General features: G+C 34.3%; 1 protein-coding gene across 1 annotated transcript in view; it reads left to right on the top strand.

Moving 5' to 3' along the window:
- The window catches only part of LOC127994722 (protein sidekick-1-like), a 204277-nt gene that overhangs the window by 159221 nt on the left and 26509 nt on the right, over positions 1-18547 (top strand). The window contains exons 23-28 of the mRNA XM_052591829.1: positions 2574-2683; positions 3110-3260; positions 6793-7030; positions 9034-9149; positions 11438-11627; positions 13595-13693. Of these exons, the coding sequence (XP_052447789.1) occupies positions 2574-2683; positions 3110-3260; positions 6793-7030; positions 9034-9149; positions 11438-11627; positions 13595-13693 (904 nt within the window). The remainder of the gene's footprint in view (positions 1-2573; positions 2684-3109; positions 3261-6792; positions 7031-9033; positions 9150-11437; positions 11628-13594; positions 13694-18547) is intronic.

Genomic DNA, 18547 nt, shown 5'->3' on the forward strand with positions numbered 1-18547 from the left:
ACTGCTCTATTGAATATGACTTTTCAGTGTATGTGCTCATAAGTATAAACGTGTGTGTGTGTGTGTGTATTTGTGGGTGTGTGTTATGCCTTTGTCTGGCAGGCTGTGCCCCAGTGAAGATGCTGTTGTCTGGCAGGTACTTCATCTCCAGGGAAAAACAGGCTTGCTCTTGCACTAAAACATTTTCCCCCGGAGAAAGTGCACACACAACGACACACATGCAAGCTCACACTCTGTATTTGACATAGTACGAGGAGGCTAAGGAGATGTCATGCACCATGTCTCCCAGTCCTTTAGGTGTGCTGTGTGTGTTTGTGTGTGTGTGTGCATATGTGTTAAGTCCCTCTTGGATGGCGTCCAGTGCAGTGCTGCGTGAAGAGAAAAACTCCTCCTAATGAGATCCCTCTCTTTTCCTCTTGGTTTTCTCCACTCCTGTCTTTAATACTGTTTAATCGAGGGAGAGCAGGAGGGAGGGAGTCAGAGGGAGGGATGAGAGAAGAGAGAGGAGCAGATTAGAGGTACTGAGGTGGCACTAATGGGGTCTTAAGTCTGTGGCTTAGAAATCAGTTTGTGTTGGGCTGGGGTTTTTTCACAGCTGACTTCTTCACAGCTGTATCCTGGACCAGGTCGCTTGCCAATTCTGATTTCCTTTGTAATCTTTTCACCTTTCCTCCTTTCTTCTGCTTAAGCAGGGCTGCATACAACGTGTCGTGTAGATGCAGTGTTTACATGGAAACCGAGTACTAGTTGTTTCAACATATGTTTTGAGATATAAGACATAAAAGGAACATATCATGGAAAGCTGATTTTTTTTCTGCCTTTGTCCCCAGTCCACCCAGATTATTTATGGATGTAAGACTGCAGAAACCATGTCACCGACAGGAGCTAATTAGCATATGTTCAGCAACATTTATATACCAACACCTGTTCAGTCTTTATGTGATGAAGAAATTCTATTATCATTACTCTGATGTTGGTCCAAAACTATAGGACTTCCTTTCTGAGTACTGAATGTGCTTCTCTTGTGCACATTGGGCTAATTATATGAATGTGTATCCTGAACTTTGTTAATAAAGCATTATTTAGTCTGTTTCCACAATGGAATAATAATGACAATGTAATTGCGTCTTTTTTTTTTCACCATGCATTTCTGAATTTACATCTCTCAGTTCCAAGAAAAAGAGTAATGGAATAAAACTATGAGGTTACATAGCAGAGGTCATTTACAGGACAAATGGAAATTTGAAAGGTGCAGTAGCCAAAAACAGTCAGAGGGTCAGAGAGAGGCTGGAAAATGTAAAATGCTGACTGTTTTCTGTGTAAGAAACCTTGACTAACATCATAAGTGAACTTCAGGGGGAAATTGAAATGCTTTAGAAGTGTAGAATATGCCCCCTTTTAAGTATTTTGACAGTTTTTACATGGTAATGATAGGAAAGAGCTAACCGCATGAAATTAATCACAGGTTGCTCTATGAATAAGTGAAAGCAGCTCTCTGTGAGGTCCTGGAGGAAATGTGAGTCACATGATTGTGACGTGTTTGAAGTGATAAGCAGTTTTTGTTTGCAGATCATGATTGGTTACATTATCTGGCGTCTCTTTGTAGCAATTGTTTTTTCATGTTGTGGATCCACTTTTTAATTAGCTCATTATCTTATTATGGCCCTATTAAGATCAAGGTGGTTAAATAGACAAGTCCTCTCTGGCTCTCACATATCATTGTAGAGAACGAAAAACACAAAGCACATAAAAACAAAGGAAACAGCCCTGATATGGAGTCTGCACTGTGGGCTGCTCGGTTGGGTTTGCTGTTGCTTTTCACTGTCAGTCTAAAGTTTTCTCTCATCAGCTCTGACTGCTGAATCTGATTCTCCAAATATTTGGAATGACACTGCCATACTACTCATAATAGGAATGAGGGATGCAGGATATGTATTGTACGTACACAGTCTGGGGGACCTGATTTGCCCATATTTTCAGTATACATCAAGTGAAATCTGATATGAACTGTAAGCTGTCTCAACTGTAATCTTAACATCTAATTTGTGACTCATTTGTTGATTGTCATGTTGATGTCAGTTGACTACCAAAAGTTATGGCTTTTTTACTCAAGCTTGGATTATAAATGGAAAAAATATATCTATGCTATGTTGACATGTTTGTGTCATTTTTTCTTTTGTTTTGTTTTTTGATGATGATGATTAGACATTTTTACATAATATTGAATACAAAATAAAAAAAACGACCATTTTTATTTCCAACTTAATGACATGCATCATTAATGACATCGTGCAGCAAAGTTCACTACTGATTAAAGCATTTAGCATGGAATAATGCTACTGTTCCTTTGCCATCTCTGTACTGTAGAAAAAAGTTACAACTGATATTAATATGCAACATGTGAGGTCATGTGACTGTAGTAAAGCACAAGACAGTTTGGAATGCTTGTCATATTTTATAATTTTTTGTGTGTGTTTAAATATTGTCTGGTATATTGTATTGTATATTGTCCATTGTGGCATTCAGAAGGCTGTGCATTCTTCGTTTCAAACTCATCCTCTGTGTGACCACAGGTGGGGACTGTGGGTGAGGACGAGGAATGGAAGCTTCTGCATGAGATAGACAGTCCACCAGCCTCAGACACTCTGGAAATTCCCAATCTCATTCCCTTCACTCAGTACAGGTGAGCTTTTTGCTCCTTTGCTGGATGGAAAACCACTTTCCCATCAACCTAGCAGGGTTTCTGTGTAAATTTCAGCTGTTTATGTCCTTTCAATATTGACCAAACACTCATTATATTTCCAGCTCTCCCTGCGTTACGTACTGTATCTCCAGCTTTTTTCCCCCCGTTTTTCTTCGTTCTCTCTCTCTGTCTTCCTTTCACTCTCCTTTTCTAATTCTCTCAATAATTGATTTTCTCAAGGTCCTGTGGAAAGATTGCCTTCTGAATCTCAGCACACTATCTTGTCCTAAAGGGATTACAGATGATCAGAGGCTGTACAGATCTGTTATCCTGTCCAAAATTCCCCTTTGTCCCGCTACTCAAGAGCAAGACCTGGGAATTAAAAAACGCTGTTTTTGTGTCTCCTCACCTCCATATTCCTTTCAGGTTCAGGATGAAGCAGGTGAACATTGTGGGTTCGAGTCCCTTCAGTCAGCCCTCTCGTATGATGCAGACCCTGCAGTCTAGTCCAGATGTTTCCCCGACAAATCTCATAGTCATTTCTGCAAGTGAAACAAGTTTAAGGATTCGCTGGGAGGTAAGAAATGATGGTGAAGTTTGCACCAAGTTCAGGTTTTCTACATCTAAATATGATTTTGTTCTTCTATACTATACTGTAAAAAAGTCCGGAGTCAGTATGATTATTTTTCTTTTTCTCTTTCTTTTTAAATTTTTTTTATTATAACTTCTATATGAAGCAAAAATGGATAAAATTTCAGTAAGAGCATTGTGACACTTCAGCTGCTGAAAATTCTGTTTTGCTGTCACAGGTATAAATAACACTTTAAAATATAAAATTAATATTTTTCCCAATCAGAATGAACCCTCATTTTGACCATTAATGAACCATAATAATGAAAAATAATAATAAAAAATACCTGTTTCCAGATTTTTTATATTAAATGAATATTTTATTTATATACACAATGCTATATAATGTTGCAATAATGTGGCAAAATATCCATATGAATATTTTTTTTTTTTATGAAAACATTTTAATACGTTTAAAATTCCACCCGGGACTTTTTAGAGACACAAATTTAATCAGTTTTTAATTGGTTTATTAAAATGAACAATATTAAATTATATTATTCACAAATAAATCACTAGAAGATGTCATGTTATTTTTTGATGATGTACATATCACACATTCATCATTTCCATTATATATTTATCATTAAGATTTCTTTGTTGTTGTATTTGAATTCATTTTCTATAAAAAATATGAAAAGTGTATATCATTATCCCCAGGGGAAAAATGTGTGTGTGTGAAATATAATAGTGTATATATATATATATATACACTATTATATTTCACACACACACATTTTTCCCCTGGGGATAATGATATACACTTTTCATATTTTTATAGAAAATGAGTATATATATCTATATATCTATATATATCTATATATATATATATATATATATATATATATATATATATATATATATATATATCTATATATCTATATATATATATATATATATATACATAATATTATTATTTATTTTTATTTATTTTTATTTTTTTTACTTTCCCTATACATTCTGCCAAACATATGCAGTTTATAAGAGCTAAAGAGCTTAACATTTTTCTCCTGTTGCATCTAAAGGTAGTGGTTTTGGACCTTTGTTGTGAACTTTTATCTTAAAAACTGGAGCTCTCATAAGAATCTAGCCATTTATGCACGCTCAAACACATGCAGAGACTGTCTGTTGTGTTTCTGTGCGCACACTGAATATGTGAGCGATATACTGGAAGAAGTTGACAGCTTATTTTTCCTGTCTGTTTTTTGCTATCACAAGCCATAGTACCTGTCAGTATCAGATGTAATTGCTGTTATTTTCTCCTTCAGTTCTCCTTTTTTCCCTCCTCACCTTTTCAAAACCTGAAGAGCGATCGAAGAACCTGAGTTGTAGAGGCACATTACATGAAGGCTGTCATTACATAAGACAGGACTCCATTTAATAAAAAAAAATGGCTTCTGCCAAGCCTCCCCTGGTCGTAGTAACACATTTGTGGGGTGTTGATGGTAAAAAATGACCCTCAGGACATAATAGTGCTTAATGCAGTACTTCAAAAGTGCTGAAAACGCAAACAGTGACCTCTTAACCCTTTTTTATGGATAGTCATTTATCACACTCATATTCAAACTACTATGTAGCAGCCATAAAATAAAAGGATATACTTTTACTGCTCTTCTGTCATTTCCCAAGCAACCCAAGTTTCTTAAGTGTTAATGTCTTTAATGAGGACATTGGAAGATGTATTTTATGAGGAGTTGCTGTGGAAATGCATTGACCTTCAGAAGTATTTAGAAAGCAACACGAATTAGTTTTGATTAACTAAACCGTTCTGGTGTTTCAGCACAAAAGTCTTATTCATTAGCTGCTTGTAATCTGATTTACCCAAACTGAAAATAAACCCAAGTGAAACAAGCTCATCGAAATGCTTGTCACTTGTTGTAGATGGACTGACACTCAAATGGACATAGATGAAATAGCTTTTAACGATTTTTTTATATCACATCATATATTAAATCGTGATGTTACAAGCAACTAAAGATTAGCAGCTTACCGTGAAGACCATAAGAAGTCAAACACTGATTTGGCCCATACCTATGAAGTCACTTGCATCAGCATTCATCAACTAGCCAAAAGCATTTTAATAGAAATGCTTTCAAGCAGTCAACGTACTGAAGCTGTGAACATCGTAAGGTTTTGAGTGTGCATTAAAGTACTAGGCAAGCAACCATGTGCGAACTCTTGGCATCCAATGCTGGAAAATGTCTCCGAGCCGTGTGCCAGCATGAGGCTGTAGCAGGCGAGGGACTGAACTGCATTACAGCCAATTTGAAATGTCATTTAATTTATGTTTATGAGGAGATTAAGGAACTTCCTTTCTGTTTGCTGCACACAATTTGATGCTTGTGAAGGTTTTCATTCATCCAGATGATCGTAGAACTTATCCACTGGGATGAGCCACAAAACATTTATTTCCAATTCCTGTTAAGTAAGATTAGCATGCAGAAAATTTGTGCAACTTTTTCAGCCCTTAAATTTCATTACTGTACGAATGCAATGGTGGCAACCAAAATGTGTTTGGACAACTGAAGTTTCTCTTAATATTTTCTGTTTTTATACACTACTGTTTAAAATTTGGGGTGGGTAAGATGTGAGATGCATTTATTTAATTTGATCAACAAGATAGCAAAAACAGTAATATTGTGAAATGTTATTACATTTTAAAATAGTTGTTTTCTATTTGAATATATTTTAAAATGTAATTTATTCCTGTGATTAGAAAGCAGAATTTTTAATATGCTAATTTGGTGCTCCAAAAAACAAAAAACAAACAAACAAAAAACTTATTATCAATGTTGAAAACAGCTGTGCTTCTTAAAATAATTTGGAAGCAATGATAAAAAATTAAATGTTCTTTGATAAATAGAAGGTTTAAAAGAACAGAAATTGTTTAATAAAAATCTTTAGCAGCTAACGTTTTTCTTTTTTTTTTCTACTGACACTTTATAAATGTAATGGGTCATATATATATATATATATATATATATATATATATATATATATATATATATATATATATATATATATATATATATATATATATATATATATATATATATATATATATATATATTTCTTTTTATTATTATTATTATTATTATTATTTGAATATTACTGACCCCTTGACTTTTGAACCATCTCGTATCTATCTAATTTAATTGCATTAGACAACATTGCAATTATTATTATTTTTTTATAACTTACAGTGATGTTATTTTTGGGAACTGTTTTGTTTAAAAAGTGCAGGAGTACCGTTTCTATTTTTTTGTTATCTAATGCAATGAAATCCATTTATTTTAAGTGCCTGGTGTGTTCAGAAATGTTGAGGACACTCTATATAACCTTATCCTGTCAAACCATTTTACATAGAATAATTTTTCTAGCGCTCTTACAATCCAATTCACAGCTTTTGGGTCTTATTATTGATGTAGGTTTATCAAAGTCTTTCCCACCCAAAAGATTTTCCTCTTCATCTTTTCTAGCCGCTTCCAGAGGCAGCTTATAACGGAAATCCTGAAAGCGTGGGTTACCGTGTACGTGCACAGAGAGCAGACGGGCTTGGCCTGCCCCGGATGGAGACCATTTCTGAACGCCTCTCTCGTGAGGTGACGGTGGAGGGACTTGAGGAATGGACGGAGTACGAGCTGAGTATTCAGGCTTTCAACGGCATCGGGCCTGGACCCTGGAGCAGTCCTGTACTGTGCAAAACCAAAGAGTCAGGTGACACAGCAAAAATCTTTCCAGAAAACATGCTAGCTTTAGAAGAAACTTCTCCACTTTTGATTTTTACAAAAGTAACGTTCAAAATAAATTATAAATTAGTGATTCATGTCATGCATTTGAGGAAACGAAACTAAATAGTTGATGTTTTGTATGTAACCAAATGAGTTATGTTAATATAAGCATTGTTGTGTTATGGTCAAATTTCCATTTTGATCATTTTTCATTTTATTTGTGCTTTATTAGATGGATAGCATCAAATAAATACAGATATTCACATGATTAATGCCACAAGTTGCTGTGTTCCTTAGTAATTCTAAACAAGCTATAGTTTAGCTGCGCAGTACTAGCCGATTTTTGGTCGAAAGCTTCATTTACATAGCCTTTGGAGACTCTGAAGGAGTCTGTGCCCGAGGCCACATCTCGCAGCGGGTGGGTTTTAGCAGCTCCAGCGAATCCCTGCTGAGTTAATGATCCTGTCGACCCCTAGACAACTTCTAAAAAGTTTGAAATGATCAGAGGCAGCTGGTGAGGTGGGCACTTGTGGCCCTGGCAGTGAGCACTTACAGGTTTCAAACATCCGTTTCTCCATGAATTTTCCTGTTGATTGTGAAAATTACATTCACTGTAGAAATGTCCACAGCTTTTTCATGACCTTTGCAGATTTGATATGCATTCTAGTCCTGGAAATCACACGTTTGAAACCCTACAATGTTTTTTTTAGGAGTGTAAGGATCCTACAGATAGCTACCTCTCACATTGAAGAACCCGACAAACATGATGCGATTCATTTTTTGTATGAAAACTTTAAAACCATATAATGCAAACACAATTTTTTGTGCAGTTCTCTTACACAAAAATAACAGAACAAAGCCCAATTCGGATGATAATTGTTTCTAATGGGGACATAAACTAGTTCCAATATTTACAGGGGTTAGTCTGTGATTTTATTGCTGTCCGAATCCAGAATGTCGGTAAAAAGTAAAAATCCCTGGCCAAAATACCCACAGTTTTTGGACAAAAACCAAGGTTATGTGGTCATTTAATTGCGTCTGAATCCTCTCCGAGTTTACAAGAAGTTATCAATTCAGAATTCACTGTTTAAATCCTTTTTGACCACTGCCGAACACCGTTCAGGAACTGTTGCACTTGACCATAATTTGCATGCATATTTATTACTGAAATGCTGGAAAGTATTTACAGGAACAGTATTTCATGACTGCTCCACCACAGCAAGTGTGAGCTGTTAAGAACAAAAAGAAGCAAGAAAAGAAAAGCATGGCAACATCGGAAATGGGTCATTATTATGGCAGCAACAGGTATGCAATATAATAAAAAAAAATTGTATTATATAAAATTGCAATATTATATAAGGGGCCATGTAAATGGATATTTACCAATGCTCACATGAGAAACAATAACCATCTGAATCGGACTTAAGAAAGTCTTTTTCTCACTGAAGCTGTGCATGAACATACTGTATGCCAGCAAGCCATGAAGGAACAACTATACATCACATACAGTACAATCACTGGATAAAGTTGCCCCTTCAAATTGTATCCTAAATTAGTCTATTACAAGAATTTATACTCACGCGGTTCTCCTGTTCTTATTTCAGCGAAGCTTCACATGACAAGAAATCATGGAGAAATGTCAGAGGATGTTGTATAAGTTGTCAGACCTCCATTTTTAATCAGTACACGTGACTCCAATAGAAGAGAATGAGATTTCAGCAAAAAATAGTCAGTAGATGTGAAACCCTGACCAAAATAAATCGTTTTTTAGTCAGCTGGTAAGACATCAGCCTTAGGCTAATGAGCTGTATTACTTGGTGGAATTGTTTATACGCATTATTATTAATGATAATTGGAGTCTTTTATCTTATTGTTGTTCCAATATGATGAAAAACAGCCTTTCAGTGTTGTAAAAATCACTCTAACACACAGCCTTGAGCAGGTTTTTGTGTTAGTATAAAATGGCTTTTCATATGGGTGTGTTTTCAGTTCCCTCCGGTGCCCCAGAAAATGTGAGCGCAGAAGCGGTGAGCTCCACAAGTATATTGGTCACCTGGGGTTCGGTCCCTGAACACCAGAAGAATGGACACATCCTTGGTTACAAGGTACGGTTACTACATCAAAGAGAACGCTTTAAGACCCTTAAAATCCCCCTCAGGTTTGGCTGGAGAGTTCTGCCGGCCAAAACACTGCAGAAGGGGGAATTTCTACTGTATATGGAGACATATCAGTGCTTGTTTAGGAAGATATTTTAATATTTTAACAAGCAAATGTGTTGATTTATTTATTTAGTATATACAATGAAATGGTCAAGTATTTTAAAAACATGAAATCTTCATATTTATGATAACATAATTATAATTTTGCCGTGAATAATCCATTTTTCTGTCAGACTGTCAGAAGGTGAATTAGCATTTTTTTCAGCCTCTCTGCCATTTTTATTCAGACCAGTTACATACTGTATAATATACATAATAATTTAGTGGGCTGAAATTGCAGGATTTTACATTTTATTTTTGTCAAAACTGACATTATTTTAACTGTAAGGTTGTTTAAATCATAGTTTCTGCAGTAATTTTACAGTTTAGGATGTTATCATAGACATTTGTGTTCTTTCAAAAGAATGTTGCCACCTAAACATGTATTTGTATTCTAATGTCACAATTTTCTGAAATGATTTTAACTGCTGATAACATAGTCTGTAGCTATATTTAAAGTCGACAGGAAATGAAAATTGTGTTATTGATCTCATTGTGAATGCATATTTCATTTTTCAAAATGACCAAAATGACCGACTTGTCTCCGGTGATGTGTCGGACTTCTCAAGTTATTTAGTCAGCATCGACTCTGCTCTTCCAAAATAAACTGCAAGCTCGCATTCAGATTTGCCTCCATCCAATTATCAACCAATGGATTTTCCCTGCCCTACATTTCACCTGAAAGTCCATTACATATGAATATACATTACAATATGGAAGATCTATTGCTGTTTACATTAAATTGCAACTTAAGTGTTAAAAAACTATGTATATATATATATATATATATATATATATATATATATCAACAGCCAAACCACCACATAGCAGAACCAATCAGAAGCACCATAGCAAAAAAAGAGTATGCAGTACATTTCTACACATCTAATGTAATGCTTGTATCATGCTCCACAGGCACTTTGTACCACAAAGAGATGTTAATACACACATCTACAAAAGTTTTTCCTCATGCTTTAATGCACACACATTCAGCCGAACATAGTTAGTATTGTGTTCATTTTGAACACATCTATAAAGTATGTGAAGCTATTGAAACCCCTGTGCACTGTTGCTTGTATAAGGCTTTCTCAATTTTCTGCTTAGGCTGTGTAGAGTGACATGATGCAAGATCATGAAATTGCTGAAACAGGTTTTCCTTTTACACACTGTCGGAAGAAGCCAATTGATAAAATGCTTACACTGTAAAAAGCGGGGAGGAAATGAAATAACACAATTAATTATTGATCACTTCTGAAGTCAGGACCCAACTTAAACAAAACGTGGAACTTTTTTTTTCTTAATTTTTATCTAAAGAAACAGTGATGGTTGCACGTGCAAAAGATGCTTGAAGTGTTGTGAGCTGTTGCCGTGTGGTTGACTTCTCAAGTCAAAAGAACTCTGTTGAACAACTCTATTGCAGTGGACTCACTATAAAGTTTCAGGAGTGACAACCGCATTTATATATGGTAGTAAATCTCCTAAATTTCCTTTACCGTGTTTTTCGGACTATAAGTCTCACCTGAGTATAAGTCGCATCAGTCCAAAAATACGTCATGACGAGGAAAAAAACATATACAAGTCGCACTGGACTATAAGTCGCATTTATTTAGACCCTAGAACCAAGAGAAAACATTACCGTCTCCAGCAGCGAGAGGGCGCTCTATGCTGCTCAGTGTAGACTACAGGAGCACTGAGCAGCATAAGAGCGCCCTCTCGTGGCTGTAGACGGTAATGTTTTCTGTTAGTTCATTTCTCTTGGTTCATGTCAAATTAATTTTGATTAATAAGTCGCACCTGACTATAAGTCGCAGGACCAGCCAAACTATGAAAAAAGTGTGACTTATAGTCCGGAAAATACGGTAACTCTAGGAGTGCATTTGTCATGCCTGTAAATTACAGCTGCAGATACCAAATTTAGCTGCAGTACGTACATGACCATGATATTCTGGTCTATTTAATCATCCATTAGGGGTTTGCTCAAAACCCTAAGAATGAGTAGTATATATAGAATAGTAATTAGCGAGCACTACTACACACTGTACAGTTGTTGTTGATTTAAGGATGTTCCAACGCTCTATATCACATCAAAACTGTTTCTGTGTGACCTATATTTCCTTGTTTCCTTTTATCGCTAGGTATTATACAGAGAAAAAGATTTAGAGCGGGCTCCCCAGGTCCAGCTGGTGAACGGGAACCAAACTCACTTGCTTCTTTTAAAAAACCTCAGGAAATTCATCCTGTATGAGGTTCAGGTGCTCGCATTTACACGTGTCGGAGATGGACCACCCAGCCTCCCCCCCACAGTTGAAAGAACCAAGGATGATGGTAAGCAACCAATAAAATCAATGCATCACCCACTGAACAGAAGGCATCATCTAATTCTTCACACATTCCCACTGGTTCTGACAAATCAAACAGGCATAATAAAAGCAAAAATAAATGTTCACACACACATTGGGTCAAAATTAGACTTTGAGTGAAAGCTTAGCAGATGTTCCTTCACCCACTCACACACCTGTAAACACGCACACACACACAGCTTATAGTTATGTCCTGCTACATGCTCTGGTGGTTTCCAGCTGTGCCCGACATTCAGACTGGCATTACCTCCCACGTGGCCCCAGTCACAGACAAACACACATGCATGCTCGCTGACACTTCTGCCTGGCCTCCTGGTGCCCCCACTGCATGAAACCTCATCCTGCATCAATGCATCGCTTGAGTCACCTGTCTGAACCACCTCTCACTCGCTCTGTTTTAATCCCAGCTCATAGAAAAGAAAAATCACTAATGACATCTCGATTTGTTCTTAGACAGCTGTGACATTAAATGTCAACTTTTGAAGGTGTAATGCTTTTTAGATATTCATCCTAAGAAAAAATATCCAAGATTTTTTTTTTGTGTGTCTTCTGTTTCTCAATATAAATGGTTCAGTATTTAATTACTATAATTATTTTATTTATAATTACATTTATTATGCGCAATAATAAAAATTTCCTTATATACTAATACAGTAAAGCAATTGCACATTTTTGATTACAAAAAGAAAAATTATTCAATATGCAATTAGTATAATTATTAATTGAATTATTGTATTTAGAATTATTGTATTTAGTTTATAATTATATTCTCTGTAATGAGCAATAATAATAAAAACTATTGAAATAAATACATTACATTTTAGTTATTAATATTTTAAATTGCTTTTATAATTAATTATAATTATATAAATAAATACTATTTTGTATGCATTACTATAATTAATTGTATTTATTATTTATTATTACTTATTACATATTCATTACAATAAATATGATTATTTCTGGGAATTAAGTATTATTGTTTTGCATGTTTAGTACAATAAATGTTACTATAATTGTATTTGACAAATTTACTATAAAAATAAATGAAAAGTCATTACTCTTTTTCAAAGTGCAGTTATGAAAATGAGTTGTTTTTCAAATTATGGTATTTAGAATTTGGAGTGAAAATGTGCCTAGTTATCATGAATCGAATGTCATACTGAAAAAAAAGAATTGACTTAAAAATAGACTTCTTCTAAAAGCTGAAGTGAAATATGACAGGCATTACTTGACAGTTTTCATGAGGTTAAACCATGTGTGAACCTCATTAAGTCTCCTGAGCTCTGAAAGAGCAACCCTCTGAGCAATCAAATTTCCTTCTGAAAGTTTCTCCCAGAAATATGTACTCACATGCATGCAATATATTTCCACAGCAAGGGAAAGTAAGCTGCCATCTTTCCCTTTGAAATGAGTGAGTGTGTTCATATGTGGACTGTGGAGTCTTGCCAGCGGAATGACAAATGCCCTCTTTCTGTCATTTTTCTTAATCGGCTCAATGGAGCAACATTCATTCGGAAATGTACAGGGATACCAGGGATACCAGATACTGGAATGTCTATGTGATTATTCTCTACACACACTGACTCACACTTTACACACATATCAGAAGTAGTAGATTACCAGCACTGTTGGCCTATTGTCCACTGGCAGAGTTAAATGTGTTTCATGAGGGATTATCAAACACTAATATTTATATTTATGGATTTAAGGAATTAGAAGTTTACAGGGAGACTTTGTGTGTGTGAGAAGAGATTAAAATGTCATTTTTCACGGCCGAGTTAAAAGCTTGGCCCCACAAACAGATTTTTTGAAGTGTTTGAAATATGTGCTACATTAGAAGAAATCAGAACGTAGACTACAGTAATCTGTTTTAAATACCATGTTGGACTGTGTATCCTCTTTCTCTCTCCCTTCCTCTCTTCTCTCCAGTTCCCGGTCCACCTGTCAGGTTGGTGTTTCCAGAAGTGCGCCTCACGTCTGTCAGAGTCGTCTGGCAACCTCCCTCCGAGCCAAACGGCATCATTATGGGTAAGAGAACAGAAACGCTACACAAGCAGCCCCACACACATTTATCAAGCTATAAATGAAGCCATATCGCAGAAATCTGTTGTATTGTATAAAGCTTATTATAATAATAAAACACTAACCCTAAAAGAAAATATTTCTACTAAACAAATTAATAACTAATGCATTTAGTATAATATTGTAATATTGTATTATACATTTTTTAAATAGATTTTTACCTTTTTTTAATTAATCAGTAATCTGTTATTTATTTTCCTTATTAATAATTTTACTTTTTTTGAAGTAAGTTTTGCTCAACAAAGCATTTATTTATATAAATTTTATATATATATATATATATTTATTATTATTATTAACTGTACATAGCTTAAAATTATTAATATTTTTATCTAATTATTTTATGTATTATTTATGTATGTGATCCCTCAGAAATCAATTTTATATGCTAATTTAATGCTTTAAGAAACATTTATTATTATCAATGATGAAAACAGTTTTGCTCCCTAATATTTTGGTTGAAGATCTTTTGGATGGTGGAAAAAAATATTATTTAATGTACACAAATTTACATTTTAATATAATTTTTTTGTAACATTATAAATGTGACTTTCAGTCAGTTTAATGCGTCCTCGCTGAATAAAAGTGTTCTAGCCCCAAACCTTTAATGATTATTTTTTAAGCTTAATTTAGCAAATTATAGCTTAATTATTAAAATGATCTCCTGTGTATTTATGTATTCACAGATATTATAACTCATATCCTTGTAAAGGCTTCATAAATGTAATCTTCATCTGCAGTAAAAATGCAGTTTAAGGCCTTAAAGAAGGTCTGCTTGTTTCCATTGCACCCTGGGACGTTTGAAATGTTATTATTGCAAGCAAGGTCATGCCGTATATTGCACTGGAGTCAGGTTGTACATGTGTGTATCATGAGATTTTCTCTATTGTGATTTCAATTGTGTATTGCGATTAATCCGCCTCAGTTTTGCCGTTATCAAGATAACATAACGGGCCATAAAGACACAGATGCACAGCTATAGATGACTGGATTATGGACACTTGACCATCCGTGATGGATCATATAATCCCTTAACAGTGATATAAATGTGATGCCTCTTTACCTCGGATGATCTCTTGCCTTTGCCTGTTTTGTACACACACTCAAACACAAAGCTCTCTGCTGATTGGATCAGCCATTCCCAGTAGGATTGAGCGATATTAACCAAAGATCTTCAATCAGAGAAGATCTGTCAGTGTTCCAGCACTCATTTTATCCTCTCAGATCTATGTATTTCATACGTGAGGATAAGCAGATAATGTGACTTTCACAAGGGGTATTTCATTATTCTGTGTTGATTTTCCTCAACAGCAGTCTCGCGGTTACCCTCGCAATTATTGAACGTCTGACTGTACAGTGTGAATAAATAGAATTCATCAAGTGACCTTGGAGGGATTTCAGATACCAAACCTATAAACTGATTAAGAACAGACCATTAGATCAGATCATCATCATTACACTGCAAAATTAAATTAAATTAAATTAAATTAAATTAAATTAAATTAAATTAAATTAAATTAAATTAAATTAAATTAAATTAAATTAAATTAAATTAAATTAAATAATAAATTTTAATTATAATTAATTTTGGAGTACTTCATTCAGATATTAGAACTCTTAAGGTCTTTGCACACTGAGTCCCAAATTTTCGCATTCGTTTTTCCGTCTTTTCGTATTCACCATCCTTTCCTTTCAAAATGCATGCTACGGAAGTGAAAACGCAGGAAATTGAACCTGATCCAAAAAAAAAAATGACAAACGAAAGTTTCAGAGGCAGTGTGTGAACATGATTAACACAATGAGAGGTTGTATTTTTTTTTTTTTTTTTTACGTGATAAAATTTCGGACGAAAATTTTGGACTCAGTGTGAAAGACCTTTACTCACCTCTGTCACTTTCTTTCTTCTGTGGAACATTTTCTGAGATTTTTTTATTGATATCAGAAAAAAAAATGTTTTCCTTTTCTGTCACCTACTGAAATGACAACAAAGCGTCATAAGAGTGACTCGTGCACTGTTTTTCAATCATGATCAAAGTTGTGAAGAAGACATATTAAACAATGTATATATATATATATATATATATATATATATATATATATATATATTTATATTGTATGCTAAATGTGTCAAATCACTGGTGTAATCTGGATACGTAACTGTTGTTTTATTGTGGTGCAACTTTTATTTTAGTTCATAATTGACTTTCAGTGGTAATGTATTGAAAGCAAGAGCCTGTTAGTGAATATTGATTGGTGGATCGAGGTCTCTCTGGGGTCTCTCTTTGCTTTGGCATTTAATATTTCTTTCTCTCTCTCTCTCTCTCTCTCTCTCTCTCTCTCTCTCGCTCTCTATCTTTCTCTCCCTCTCTGTCAATATCTTTCTCACTCATTATCATCCTCTTTTATTCATCACTAGTTCTCTGTCAGGCTCTGTCTTTATCTCTCATATTGTCGATTTCTCTCTGTCTTACCCTTGCATTGATTTGCATATGGACCTAAAGATGAAGTGTGTAATTTCAGTGGCACTAGCATCACTAAATGGAGTTACAAATATAATTACTAGTTCCACAAACAACACCTCATCTTCCATTGGTTAGATAAACAGAAATCACAGTTCAGCATCAAACTCATGCCGTTGATTGAGCCAATGTGCAGGCTGGTCTGGATGTTTAAAAATCAATGTATGAATGACTTATTAGGTGTCTAGCCATATTAAATAATTAGTTCACTCAATATTCAGTTATTATTTATACCTGTCAACCCTGTAAAAAACTTTCTTCTTTTAGTCGAATAAATGAGGTAATATAATGTAGAGTCTTATGGACTGTTCTTATAAAACTTTTCTAGTGCTCGTGCATCTTTTTGCACCACAAGCTGTCCATACATTGGAACTGCATGGAAAAAGGTGCATTATTCAAAAATGTCACGTTCCACAGAAATAAACTAATGATAGTTTGGAGTAATTTGATTGGATGAATAAATGATGAGCTAATCCTTTAAGCTGTGAAAAAGAGAAAGTGTTTTAACATTTGAAAAAATTGCAAACCTATAATCTCTTTGTTGCTTTTGTTAAAAAACAAATAAATAAACACAGATATGGCTTATGCAGTAGCTGTGCACGCAACGATATGTATTAATGAGATACTGGCAGCATGACATACAACTACTTGCTTTTGTCGGATCACTGTCTACCTTCAGAGAATTTATTGTGTGGCTCAGATTTGGGTAAAATACTTTAAAATAAAGCTAATCTTTTTAGTATACAAGGCACTAGGCACAAAAAATAGATAAATACATTAAAGATATTGGTAATACTTTGCAATAAGTTTCCATTAGTTAATGTTAATGTATTAACTAACATGCACAAGCAATGAACAATACATTTATTACAGTATTTATTAATCTTTGTTAATGTTAGTTAATAAAAATACAGTCGTTCATTATTAGTTCAGGTTAATTCACAGTGCATTAACTAAAGCAAAACTTTTGATTTTAATAACGCATTAGTAAATGTTGAAGTTAACATGAACTATGATTAATAAATGCTGTTGAAGTATTGTTCATTCTTAGTTCAAAGCAGTTAACTAATGTTAACTAATGCACCTTTTTGTAAAGTGTTACCAAGATATTTAAGTGGTGTTGTCATTGAAAATGTATAATGTGGATATATATGTTTTTCTGAAATCACAGTCATATTTAACATTTTAAAAACAATGAGAATCTCAATTACAGTGACAATAGATATATTTACAATAAAAAGACCTAGCATAACTAGAACATATTTTCATTTCTGTAGATGAGATGAAAATATTAGCTACTGTATATTTTGCTGTTCAACTAATGTTCAATATTTCTCTTCAAAAAAGGAATAAAAGTGTGGAAATCGTGTACTGTATATGTGCTCATATACACAGGTTTTGTTTATTGACAGAAATTAATACTTTGGTTTAACAAGAATGCATTAAGTTGATTAAAAATGACAGTCAAGATATTAATGTTACAAAAAATCTCTTTCAAAGAAATGCTGTTCTTTGAACTTTTTATTCGTCAAAGAAACCACAAAACAGTTTCCACAAAAATATTAAGCAGGAATCTGTTTTCAACATTGATATTAATAAGACATATTTCTTGAACAGCAAATCGGCATATTCAAATTATTTCTGAAGGATCATGTGACAATCAACACTGCAGTAATGATGCTGAAAATCCAGCTTGGCATCACAGAAATAAATTACATTTCAAAATATATTCAAATACAAAGCAGTTATTTAAAACTGTTTAACATAATTACTGTTTTTACTGTATTATTGATCTTACAAACTTAGCGTATATGTATTTAATTTACACCAAAAAAAGACAAACATGTTAATATAAAATTTACCACGCTACAGTTTGGTTACCATATTCATGTACCATGATATATAAATAGTACCTTAATGTACTATACAGAAAATTACTGGCATTCCCACCATGAAAGTGTCCTAAAAACATAGTATTTGTGTTACCACCATATTTTTTTTTTTTTTATGGTTTCTCCTGCTCTCCTTTTTTTAAAGCGTTGAATGTCCGATGAAATGTGTTCTGTGGTTAGGGATCAGTGATTGCTGTGGTAACAGGGCGCACAAATAAAATGCGTCTGACCGAGGGGGCTACGATCCGACCAATTACACGGCTTACTGCTTTCACCACGGCAACCCAGACATTAAAAAATGAGTACTGAACCACCTGGCATGGGTCACAGCTCTACTATGATAGATGAGGGAAAATACAAAGCCTGAACAGTTGATTGCTGGCCCTTGT

Source organism: Carassius gibelio, chromosome A1 (assembly GCF_023724105.1).
Source record: "Carassius gibelio isolate Cgi1373 ecotype wild population from Czech Republic chromosome A1, carGib1.2-hapl.c, whole genome shotgun sequence".
Classification (NCBI taxonomy): domain Eukaryota; kingdom Metazoa; phylum Chordata; class Actinopteri; order Cypriniformes; family Cyprinidae; genus Carassius; species Carassius gibelio.